The sequence below is a fragment of the Cyprinodon variegatus genome, unplaced genomic scaffold, assembly GCF_000732505.1.
Source record: "Cyprinodon variegatus isolate N-32 unplaced genomic scaffold, C_variegatus-1.0 Scaffold1140, whole genome shotgun sequence".
In the NCBI taxonomy this organism is placed as follows: domain Eukaryota; kingdom Metazoa; phylum Chordata; class Actinopteri; order Cyprinodontiformes; family Cyprinodontidae; genus Cyprinodon; species Cyprinodon variegatus.
The window spans coordinates 103,307-115,637 of record NW_015151593.1 but is presented as its reverse complement, the minus strand read 5'-3'; the positions used below and the strand labels follow the sequence as shown (position 1 = coordinate 115,637).

Genomic DNA, 12,331 nt, shown 5'->3' with positions numbered 1-12,331 from the left:
CCCCTCATATTGTTCCTCAGTCAAAATTTGGCAGAATCTGGCCCATTTGGAGAGGTTTGGAGACGCTGGTGAATCCAGAAGTTAAAAGTCCCACAGTTATACTTAGAGGTCTGAAATTGTTTGCATTTATGGCTGACATTATGCAGAATAAATGTAATACAGTGAGACATGCCTATTCTCAAGCATGTCATTTTTACTGCTATTCAAATAATAGCTATTGTTTTCAAGAAGAAATAAAACAATGAGTCATGTTTGAACTGATGCCGTTCAGGCTGCATCTTAGTCACAATATTTTTTTCATTAATATTTTCAGAAACTAGAAGGTTTCACCTTTTAAATGATGCATCTTACATGTAATTTAATTTAACAGTTCCCTGGTTATTTGTTTTCCATTTGGGTATGCAAAAGGCAAGGATTACTTAAAATGAGGTGGATGTTAAACAAACTAGTTTTTGATGTCTTGTTTTGGACGCAAGACATTTAAAATTTCTGTTTAATAATTCTTTAATAACTTACAAATGTTGGTAGTTTAGTTCAAGACATTCAGCTTCATTTCCTCATGTTTTCAGCCCACAGACGACCAGAACGGCACAAGCAGAACACCCCAGCATCTAATCTGATGTTTTAATAGGAATATAAAGCAGGTGATCAGGTGTTTAGCAGCGACTTTCTGAGGTGTTAAAGGGTCAGTATAGAAGTTAGAACTGCAACTAAAGTTTATTTTGCTTCTGGATTAATCTGATGATTATTTCCTTGATTAATAATCTGGAAGCAAAGGTGCCTTGAATAAGATTGATACAGAATTGAAAGCAGGTGAAGCAAACGCACTAATTAATCTACGGAGTGGGAGAAATGAAGCTGTTTCTGAGAAAATGCTGAGGTCTTTATTTAGCTCTGGGATCTGATGGGACTCCGCTGCCTCGGTGTCCAGGTGCAGAGCTTCATGCGAGGAAGGAGCGTGAGGAAGAGGAGAGACAGACTGAAAGCAGAGGGCCGCGCCCGATCGGTGCCTAGAGATGAGATGTTCAGCTGTAACGTGAGTAAAGCCGCTGATGAAATGAGGACATGGATGGAAGGAATGAGGAGAAAAAAAGCCTCACATTTCCAAACAATCAACCTGCAGCTGAATCTTCCTGTTTTCCTGCAGGACAGCGTGTCGGCTGCAGACCAAACCCAAGGCAGCGACCCCGCCGCTCGCCAGCAACCTGCTGGGACAGAGACAAACATCCGAGGAGAGAAGGTCAGGAAGCAGAAAGAGAAGGTGAGACGAATGAGGCTGGGATCGGTCGCTCCTCCATTGATGAATCATTAAAGGAAACGTCTGGTCATCAAAGGAATAATCAATGGATCATTATTTATACCTAAAACTAATATGTTTGCAGTGATTTAATGAATTTAGCATTAATCAGTAAAACAAAACTATTTTTGTTGCGATCACCGAGTCTGGGTGCGGCCATTTTTGCCCAAATATAGTATAGTTCTTTGACAAACATGGATGCCTCCAGTAAAGCACATTCAGATGAAAATTACTCTGAATTAAAAACACTGATCATTTATTGAACAGTACGGAATAAGTTCATATTTAAAGAACTTTCAGAAGTTTGAATTCTGAATATGAATGGACTTTTTCTTTAAAGTGACTGAGGTTTACTTTTGCAGCCCTCGCTGTCTGAACCTCTTCGCCGTAGAGAGACCAGGCGCCTGGAAACTCTTCAGAGGAGGAAAAACAAAGCACATGCATCCATTCCACCTCACAACTATAAAGCTTATCAGCTCTACACGCTCTACAGGGGGAAGGATGGCAAGATCATGCAGGTAAGAGCCCCAGCTGGTCCCTGAGGACCAACCATCATCCAGTGTTTAGAGGCTGTTCTAGATGCACCTCAGACGAGCAGGTCTGCTGAGTCTGGTTCTGCTGCAGGCTCCGCTGAACGGCTGCCGCTGTGACCCACTCCTCAGTAAACTGGAGAACCAGCTGGAGGCCACCAAGGAGGAGATGAAGGCTGAGATCCATGCTGTGGAGGATGTGATGAACAGGAAGCTGGGCCAGCTGGACCGCAGGAGCAGACACCAGGTGACCCAAACCTGATCCGTTCCCAGAACCTGGATTCTGTTCATTTTAACCTTTAAATCTTTTCAAAAATCGAAAAAAAATCCTTAAAACTATAGATGAGGATCTTTTATTTCCGGGTGGATCATCTCAATAACTGGTCCTCCTAACTGTCAATCATTCTGGTGATATGTTTACCTAAAGCCGTCCTACCTGCTCGTTCCATTAGCTACCTTTCTCTGTGCATGCTCACTTTCAGGCGTATGTCTGTGTTGAGCTATGGTTTCAGACAGTCATTGAAGCTCAACTTTCTCACCGCGGTTCTTTAAAAATGGCCGAGGGTCATAAGAGAAAAAGTGTGTACGAAGTGTATGAGAAGAAAAGAAAGGAGGCAGATATATCCCAGATTTTGCACAGAGAGCAACTAATACGACTACTAACAAAGATGGCGCAGGCACCGCGTGGTGGAGGAGTTACATGACCAACAGGGAGCAAAAAGCAGTGATCATCTGTCCGAACGTCTGTTAACCGAGTTCACTATAAATTCCCCGCTGTATGCGGACACAGTAAGCTTGTATGAGCTATGAGAACAGCAGCTTTTAAACAGAGCGTGCACGAGGAGAAATGGGCTCGTGCACGCTCTCATACGTGCAGAGGGTGATTCTTTTAAAACACAAAGGCTGCAATGCATTGGAAGTAAACAGTCATTTTTTCCCTCTTTTTACCTGCAGCAACCATTGATCTTTAATTTTGTCATGATTTCCTGTTTGCTTTGCAACAGTAAAGCAAACAAATATCCCCACCAAAGCATGGCGGCGGCAGTATCATGCTGTGGGGATGCTGATCAGTAGTTGGATGGCCTGTAAAGATAGAGGCAGAATAAACCCTGCCAAATACACGGAAATCCTGAGGAGAGCAGCTGGGAGACGTTTTTTTTCTCAGAAAGACGATGATCCGGAACGTTCGGTGGAAGCCACACAGGAATAGGTTTGAAAGGACTGTGTACTGGTTCTGGAGCCGCCCAGTCGAAGCCCAGACCTCGATCCTGACGTACCGGACTGACCCACTGACTCAGTGCTGTGATTGGAGCATCTAAACACTGACTGGAAAGAGCTGAATAACTATGCAAACTGTTACTTTTTACATTTTCCTCACTATTACTGTGTAAATATATGACTATGATTGGAGGTTGGAGGTTTCTTCCTGTTAAAAAGGAGTTGTTCCTCTCCACTGTCGCTACAAGCATGCTTAGTGTGAGGGATTGCTGAAGAGTCGATGAGTCGATGCAATCAACTGGTTTTCCTTGGATAGAAAACTTTGAATCAATCTGACTGGATGATCTTGTGAACTGGAAAGTGTCCTGAGATGACATGATGTGAATTGGCGCCAATGAAAAGCGCTGAAATGTGATGAGGTCAGGAAAAGGTTTGATGTAAACCTCTAAAGCAGGATGTGTCCTGCTGCTCCTCAGATCCGAGCTCTGGATAAGATGACGCTGGAGAGGGTTTCTGCAGAGAAGAGCGAGTGTCTGCAGAGAATGGAGCAGTGGGCCGTGCAGGAGCACCTGGAGGCCCAGAAGAGACAGGTAACCTCCTGGTTCCACATGCATGGGTGCACTAAATGTTCCCCTCCTCCAGCATCTGCAGAGAACAGAACATAAGGAGCTAGTACTGAAAGAATCCCAGAACATTGAGCCGAGAGAAGGAGCATCTAAAGGTCCTCTTCTCTCTCTAAGCAGACGTCTCTGGTGGCTGAGCTGAAGAGCTGGTGTCTGTCCAAGCTGCAGAACATGGAGCTCCACTTCACGGGAGACTCTGGCACCAGGCTGCAGCGCTCGTCCTCTTTAGCCGACATCCTGAGTGAGGCTGATGGAGCCAGCGACGCCGCACCGCCACCGCCGCCGGCCGAGGCGACGGCCGAGCCCGGCTGCAGCTCCCAGCTCCCAGAGCTCCACAAACATGAGACGTGCGCAGCAGAACCCAGCAGGACCAACCAGTACTTTGTGGTCCATGTGGAGAACTCTCCAGGTGAGGAATCGGCACCTCACTCTGCTGCTGTCTGTGTCTGCAACAGAGTTTAGATGGACTGTTTAGGCTCCTGTTAAACCGTGCTGATTTATCCAGCGTATGAACCTTTACCCCCTTTATACCAAAACGCTGCCAATACGCCATTATACAGTAGCTGGAAGTTAGAAACACGTTCAGCGCTCGTCTGGATACGTCAGATACCTTGATATGCTTGGAGAGAAGTTCTGGATAAGTTACTCAGAGGTTTAGGATCAGCTAGACGCCACGACTGATGAGGAACTGACACTGAACGGATGTCAACCATCAGATAACTGACCTGGAACTGTCAGCGTGTTTTATCGTGTTTCAGTGCGCTCGTAACTTTTACAAAACGTGCCCATAACTTATCCAATGTATTCCAGAGTTTTTGCCAGATTTTCCGTACTTCAGGCAGACGCTGATCTAAACCATCATTGTCTTTAACACCTTAAAGAAAACAGCAGCTTCATCAGGAGGGACTTTGGTTCATATTTAGTTTCAACCAGAGATAAAATCCAAGCCATGTTCCTGAATCCAGCAGTTAGTGGGGTTCTATCTGTTTCCAGCTGAGTGCATCATGCTCTGCTGCCTGACCCAGTTCCCACTAAGCTTCAGCTGTCCGGCAGATGGACTCTCATTAGAGGCTACACTGCTAAAAACTATCATTTCATCTGCTCTGATTCATAGCAGCTAAATTACATGATCTGAGTTTTTTTTTCCCTTAAAATGATCTTATTCTATAAATATTAGTTTTCATTGGGTTCCCTGATGCTGCGGTACACCGCCTACAGCAGACGGTGTGTCTGGACCAGCTGCTGCTCCTGCAACGCTGCTAAAATGGATCTGAATAGTTTAGAAACTAAATGTCTCTCTCATTCTGCTCCCAGATCACTTTCCTTTCCTGCTGAGTTCCCTTACAACTACGCTTAATTTAAGACCTTTGCTGTGTTCCCAGATGAGATGCTCCTCTTTACACTGCAAATCCCATCTAAAAATTAGAAAAAATGTCTTAAATGAAGTGTATTTACCATTATTTTGAGTAGGTAAATAAGATAATTTGCCAATGGAATGAGTATTTTTAGTCTTAAAATAAGATAATTAGATCATATTCACTTCAAATAAGACAATTGTGTTTTATTATTTTAAATGTAAACTGTCTTGTTCCATTGGAAAAGTGTCTCAATTACCTCCTCAATTCAAGAAAAAAGGACTTATTTAAATTTCAATTTTTTGCAGTGTAGAGCTTACATAACCAGAATCATCTGGAATAAAAACATGATCCTGTTTCCAAAGAGCAGTGATGGTCGTTTCAGTTCAAATGAACTAACTGTAGTTTTTAGAGCTGAAACAATTAATCTGAATAAAGTATTATTGAAATAATTATTTTAGTAATCCATTAATCGTGAAGTGGATTATACACTGCAAAACATTTAAATCTCAATAAGTTGTTTTTTTTTCTTAAAAAAGGTGCATTTGTTCTTGAATTGAGGAGGTAAGTGAGACACTTTGCCAATGAAACAAGACAATTTACATTTAGAATAAGAAAAAAACAATGCATTGTCTTATTTGAAGTGCGTATTATCTAATTATCTTATTTTAAGAGTAAAAAAAAACTCATTCCATTGGCAAATCATATTATTTACCCTTTTTAAATTTAGGTTAAATACAGTTAATTTATGAAGTTTTTACTTATTTTTAGATTGTTTTTGCAGTGTAAAGATCCTAACATATGCCTTTAGCTGTCAGAACAACCCACTTAGAGCAGGAATTATTCTAAAATTGCAAAACTAAATGTAAATATTTTGCATTTAAGATAAAAAAAAAAAGTTCTGTCTTTCAATCTGCCCTATAGTGGAAAAGTTTTAGTTTCACTTGGTTTATTTCAGTAAAAAGTCTTTTTTAAAGAATCTTTGGCTATCCGATTATTAATGACTTAATTGAAAAAATAATGAACAGATTAAAGGAAGTGCAAAATGATTACTGGAAGCAGCCCTCTGTAGTTTTATGTCTGTAACCCCCCCAGCAGCTGCCTGTAGTTTCAGCATAAAGGAAGAGTTTGTTCAGTTTGGCAGATAAATGATGGATATAGAGACATGATGGAGGAAACGTTTGATATCCTCCCTGACATCACCGCTGAACCAGAAGCTCAGAAACCATCTCACAGCTGTCCTATTCAGAGTTAGCCTGACGTAGTCCGACTCAATTCTAGTCAGAATATGAGTCTGATACTGCTCCATAGAGCTGTGATTATGGGGCGTGTTTTGAACGAACCAGGAAAAAAATGCCTCTGCACTCAATTGGATAGACGTACAACCAATAAGAGCAACGGAGTGCGTGACGTATGTTAAGCGAGGCATAGTTGTTGTCCACAAAAATCAAAGCGTGCAGTTTCACGCCTAGAATAAGATGATGAGTCTTGATCGCGTTTCTCTGTTCCTCTTTTAAAATTAATTTGCTGTCGATATCTTCTAGAACAGACCTAATAGCAGAATCTACTCACCCAAACTCTCCAGCGGCAGCCATTGTTGTTGTCACCCAAGCGCGCTTTGGTCACGTGGTTGATTACGTTACTGTTGATCATCTGTCCATCATCGTATAAAGCCCGCCCTGACAATTTGATTGGATCGCCTGACAGTGGGCTTTAATACTCGCGCTACTATGGAGCAATGCCAGACCGAACTTCCCCGAACTCAAACCTTGTGGGCGGGACTAAGTTCGGACTGGCACCCAGGCTAATTCAGAGTCCTTTACTTAAAACTTAATGTTAATAAAAAGATTTATTGTTGTTTTTTTATCTGTATAAATACAGATGTAGTCCAGATCAAAAGCAAAGGACAATAAAACAAGGCAAAAATGAAATATAAGTTTACTTTTCTTTGTTTTGAGTAGTTTAGTAAAATTTGACAATGAAATAAAATAAAAATTTAAACTAAAAAGCAACTCCATCTTATTTCAATGGTATAATATCTAATTTTCTAAGTTTAGGAGCCAGAAATCTGACTCCATTTGTGGATCAACTTCTTTGCCTGCTCATATGAAGAGAAAATGCTCTTTTTTTAATCACAATTTTACTTCTTTTAGATCCGTTTGTGCAGTGTATAATAAAAAAGGCTTGTGGGTGCCTCATGTGGCCCCTGTGGGCCCCCTGGTGCCTCATGTGGCCCCTGATGCCCCCCTGGTGCTGGTGATCTCTGTCCTCTATAGTTATTGGTACACAGTGGTGTCTGCAGCCCACATCTTGGGTGTCGTCTCCATTTCAAGCATCATCTTATTTACCTGCTCAAATTAAACTTTGAATCAATCTGACTGGATGATCTGGTGAACTGGAAAGAGCTTTGAGATGACATGATGTGAATTAGTGCTATAGAAATAAACTGAATTAAAGGGCACCAATGATGACCAGCTGTCTTGCTGCTCACACTGATTCACTGTGAAGGATTTCTGCTGCTCACTAAACCAGTTCTGTTGAACTCCTAACAGATGGTGAGAAGGATCAGAAGACGGAGGCGGCAGCAGCAGCAGCTCAGTCGTCTGTCCAGGTGGTCCGGCCAAAGGAGCGCCCTGTGGTCTCTCCCGACACTCAGAGGAAGAAAGTTGAGCTGGTGGACACTAAGCGACAGAGGCATAGAGCCAGCAGCCTTTCTCCGGCCGCAGGGCGCCGTGACAGAGTCAGGCACCATGAGAGGCGATCCCATGGCAGGACTGGGTCCAGAGGAGCCGCAGGGATCAGGACTGAGGCAGAGTCTGGAGAGCAGCCCAGTGAGCCGTCCTTCGATCAGGAGAGGGACAAAATGCACGCCGTGGAGGTGACCCAGTACTTCTTCGAGGCGGTGTCCGTCCAGATGGAGCGCTGGTATGAGAGGAAGGTGCAGGAGGCGCGCTGGCAGGCCGACCAGAGGGCGCAGGCAGACAAAGCTGCTCTGATCCAGAGGATCGCACATCTGGAAGATGAGCTTCGAGCGCTGAGGATGAGTCGGCACGACGCCTGCTAACGCTGCACCGCTTCCAAGCCTCTCAGGCCGTCTTTCCTTCTGTGCTGCTGTAGGGAAAACCTTCAGTTCTTCATGAAAATAGCTGCTGTTAGAAGTCTGTCTGCCTGCTGCGTCCAACCGATAAGCTATGAGGTCTTTATAACAGAGGATGAGGAGGAGCTGGAAACAGCCGTGATGGTAACGCGTCTGATGATGATGAGGGAACATTTGTGTTTAACCCTTTATAGGGCACTCAGTGAAATACTTTGAAATTGGAGTGTTATTGGAATCCAGGAAAATACCTTATTACCTTTGTAACATTAAAGAAATATGGATATTTACATGGCAGAAATTAATTTCAAAGTAATAATACGAAATGCAAACTTGCCCAAATATATATTTAAAAAAATAACAAAAGTGCTTCAATAAGAAATTCATGAAAATCACTCTCAGAGTGAAAGAAACACATTTTTTTTGCTCCATTATAACCTTAGAGGCATTAATGATGATACTGGATCTTACAGGTCCTTCTCAAAATATTAGCATATTGAGATAAAGTTAATTATTTTCCATAGAACTTGAACATTCATATAGTTTAGATTCATTGCACACTAACTGAAATATTTCAGGTCTTTTATTGTCTTAATACGGATGATTCTGGCATCCAGCTTATGAGGTCTCTAAACATGCAATGCACATAATCATCTGAATCAACAAATTAACTCTAAACACCTGCAGAGGATTCCTGAGGCCTTTAAAACTCCCAGCCTGGTTCATCACTCAGAACCCTAATGATGGGTCAGACTGCCGACCTGACTGCTGTCCAGAAGGCCATCACTGATACCCTCAAGCAAGAGGCTATGACAGATATAAAGATATTTCTGAACCAATAGGCTGTTCCCAGAGTGCTGCTGCATCAAGGCACCTCAGTGGGAAGGAAAAAGTGTGGCAGAAAACGCTGCACAGCGAGAAGAGGAGACTGGACCCTGAGGAAGATTGTGGAGAAGGGCCGATTCCAGACCTTGGGGGACCTGCAGAAGCAGTGGACTGAGTCTGGAGTAGAAACATCCAGACCCACTGTGAACAGGCGTGTGCAGGAAATGGGCTACAGGTGCTGCATTCCCCAGGTCAGCCACTTATGAACCAGAAACAGCAGCAGAGGCGCCTGACCTGGGCTACAGAGAAGCAGCTCTGGACTGTTGCTCAGTTCTGCAGGTCATTTGGAAATCAAGGTGCCAGAGTCTGGAGGGAGACTGGGGAGAAGGAAATGCCAAAATCCCAGAAGTCCAGTGCCAAGTCCCCACAGTCAGTGATGGTCTGGGGCCCCATGTCAGCTGCTGGTGTTGGTCCACTGGGTTTGATCAAGGCCAGGGTCAATGCAGTTATCAGGAGATTTTGGAGCACTTCCTGCTACCATCTGCTGTAAAGCTTTATGGAGATGAAGATTTAATTTTTCAGCACCACCTGGCAGCTGCTCACAGAGCCAATACCACTGGTTTACTGACATGGTTTCACTGGGCTCTATTGGCCTGAACCCCATAGAGAATCTGTGGGATATTGTGAAGAGAAAGTTGAGAGAGGCAAGACCCAACACTGTGGATGAGCTAAAGGCTAAACGCTATGGAAGCATCCTGGGCCTCCATGACACCTCAGCAGAGCCACAGGCTGATAGCCTCCATGCCACGGCGCATTGAAACAGTCATTTCTGCTAAAGGATTCACCACCAAGTATTGGTTTCATAACTGAACATAATCATTTGAAGGTTGACCTTTTTTGTACCAATAAAAGAAAAGGGTTCTACCTTTACTTTTATTGGTCGGATGAAATATGCTAATTTTTTTAGATAAGAATTTTGTGTTTTCATGAGCTGGATGCCAAAATCATTCATATTAAGACAATAAAAGACCTGAACTATTTCAGTTAGTGTGCAATGAATCTAAAATATGTGAATGTTCAGGTTTTATCATTACATTCTGGAAAATAATGAACTTTATCACAATATGCTATTTTGAGGAGGACCTGTCCATATTTTAGTTTATAAACCGAAATATAATTGTTAACTAGGCTTATTAACTTTTTAACTTTACTTTTTACCTTTTTTTTTTCTTGACTTAACATTTTTTCCCAACTTAATTTCCAGTAGTAATATATGAAGGGCTCATCTAATTTTTCAAATGCCAAAATAAGATGTAGAGCCGTACAGCTGTATCTTTGCTGAATGGCTGGATATAGATCTAGTGCTTCTAGACCTCACTGTAAGTGATCAAAAATGCTAGCTTGCCGTATAAAGGGTTAAACCTGCTCCCTGTTAGACGATAGAAAGGAAACATGAAGGTACTGCTGTTCTATTATTTATGATGGAGTTCATTAGTAGATAGAAGAAAGGATGGAAATTAGATCGTTTAGAAAAGGGAATCCTGATTTATTTCTGATACTCCTTCCAGCCTCAGATGCTTCAGCACTCTGCCTGATCTGATCTACGTTACAGCGGCGTCCTTAAACAACGCCGTCACTTTGGTTCCCAATCTATAGCTTTGGCTTGAATCTATAGAAACGTGATGCTGAGATGAAAATGTCTCCCGTTCATCACGGAACGCCTTGGATCTGGTAACAGCTGAGCTGCATCTGACAGGATGATTTTATTGGGGAAGAATCCATGTTGGCAAAGGAAGAAAAGCAGTCCCATTGGAATCTGGAGGATTAGGGTCAATAGGAAACATTTTTAAAAAGTTAATGCAGATATTTCCCTGCGGTTTGGTCTCTCGTTTTCACCAAAACCCAATTTTTTATCACAGAAAACCATTATTTCTACACCCTCTGTCCAAAGTGGAGATTTCTGATAACGGTGCTGCAATGTCAGCAGGGATAAACTGCCTTTTAGCTTCTTAAACGTCACTTTATGAAAATCCTTGACGTCATGTGAGCTTCTGATGCTTATAGTTTTTATGGCGCTTAAATTTTCTATTGGAGCGCTGTTTGTTTCTATGTGTAAATGTGGCCTAAAATTCAGTGTAAACAAATAGGCAGATTCCAATGAGACTGTTTTTCTTCCATAGTTGGCCTCCTAACCACACGTTATCATTTTTAGACCCATTAAAATGTATAAAAAAATTTTATCAGTTTATGCTCTGTGGATGTATTGTTTTTGTAAAAAATTCCTGGTTTTGATAAAAAAGTTAAAGCTCTTCATTTTAGGTGAGATCCTGTCATTAAAGGGCATCAGATGTTTTGGTTACAGTTTAAATGTGTGAAATAAGAAGCGTTTCCACCGATCAGAAATGAAAACCCTTGGTAGCACAGAGTTGATCAGGGGAGTTCAGCAGTTTTTACTGTATTTTTTAATGCGGACATGAAAGCAAACCTTCTGTGGTTTGATGGTCAGTAAAGATAGAAGCTGCGCTGAGCGGCGGCAGTGATGTCATCGCATCAGAGGCTCTTCTGTTGAACATGTGAAAAAAAAGCTGAGCTCAGTGTTTGTACTGAATGTGCTGCATGAAGAACAGCTTCAGTGTTACTTTCTGCTCTTTTATTTCTCTTCCTTTGATTTCTTCTCTCTGATGATGTCAGAAAAAATATTTTTGTTATAAAAACCAGCATAACCTCTGAGTGATGGAGTTCCTTTATTTACATCAAACACAGCATGTTGGATCAGGATCCTGATCGCTGTCCCAGATCCTGACTGCTGAAGAAAAGTCCAGAACAGTGGTCAGCGGTGTGTGGGGGGGGGGACGTCAGCTTCTAGCCAGCGCCAGAGATTTCTGCAGCTCCTCCAGGTGGTTGCTGGCCTGTGTTATCATCATGCGGATGGCGTCCTGACATAATCAGAGAACATCAGTCAGTGCAAAGCAAGTCAGAACAATGAGCTGATTACAGGATGACATCATCGAAGTCCTGTCAGCTCAGCATACCGCGTCAGGCCAGCATACCATTAGTAAGACGCATTACATAGATTAAAAAAAAAAAAAACAGATCAACCAGTAAAGGTTTGGAAGCATTTTTAATTATAATCTGTTACTTTAAGCAGAATTTAAAACTGAAATAAGATGAGGTGTTTATGCATTCATGTTATACATTGAATTTTTAAATAAATATAAAAAATAGAACATGTTTCCATTTTAAAATATAAAGTGTTTTTTAAGTAGAGAACAACAATCGTTCAGTTTGGTTTATAGACAATTTCCTGATTCCCATATTTTATAAACACCTGAACTGATCGTTTGTTATTTTCTTTCTTTTTTCTGTCTTAATGTTGGCAGTGGGCTTTA

The 12,331-nt window shown here is 42.1% G+C and overlaps 2 protein-coding genes across 3 annotated transcripts in view; one reads left to right on the top strand and one right to left on the bottom strand.

Annotated features, from left to right (window-relative positions):
• Nucleotides 1-8,559, top strand: part of ankrd6 (ankyrin repeat domain 6) — a 51,342-nt gene extending 42,783 nt beyond the window's left edge. Inside the window, exons 9-15 of one of the 2 annotated variants that reach the window (XM_015400733.1) lie at nucleotides 932-1,036; nucleotides 1,148-1,261; nucleotides 1,660-1,815; nucleotides 1,922-2,074; nucleotides 3,522-3,635; nucleotides 3,789-4,077; nucleotides 7,576-8,559. In XM_015400733.1, coding sequence (XP_015256219.1) covers nucleotides 932-1,036; nucleotides 1,148-1,261; nucleotides 1,660-1,815; nucleotides 1,922-2,074; nucleotides 3,522-3,635; nucleotides 3,789-4,077; nucleotides 7,576-8,087 — 1,443 coding nt within the window. In that variant the 3' untranslated portion in view covers nucleotides 8,088-8,559. The remainder of the gene's footprint in view (nucleotides 1-931; nucleotides 1,037-1,147; nucleotides 1,262-1,659; nucleotides 1,816-1,921; nucleotides 2,075-3,521; nucleotides 3,636-3,788; nucleotides 4,078-7,575) is intronic. The other variant, XM_015400734.1, reaches the window with a different exon arrangement.
• Nucleotides 8,560-11,396: 2,837 nt separating this feature from the next.
• lyrm2 (LYR motif containing 2) overlaps nucleotides 11,397-12,331 on the bottom strand; it is a 6,362-nt gene continuing 5,427 nt past the window's right edge. Inside the window, exon 3 of the mRNA XM_015400727.1 lies at nucleotides 11,397-11,878. Within this exon, the coding sequence (XP_015256213.1) occupies nucleotides 11,798-11,878 (81 nt within the window). The 3' untranslated portion in view covers nucleotides 11,397-11,797. The remainder of the gene's footprint in view (nucleotides 11,879-12,331) is intronic.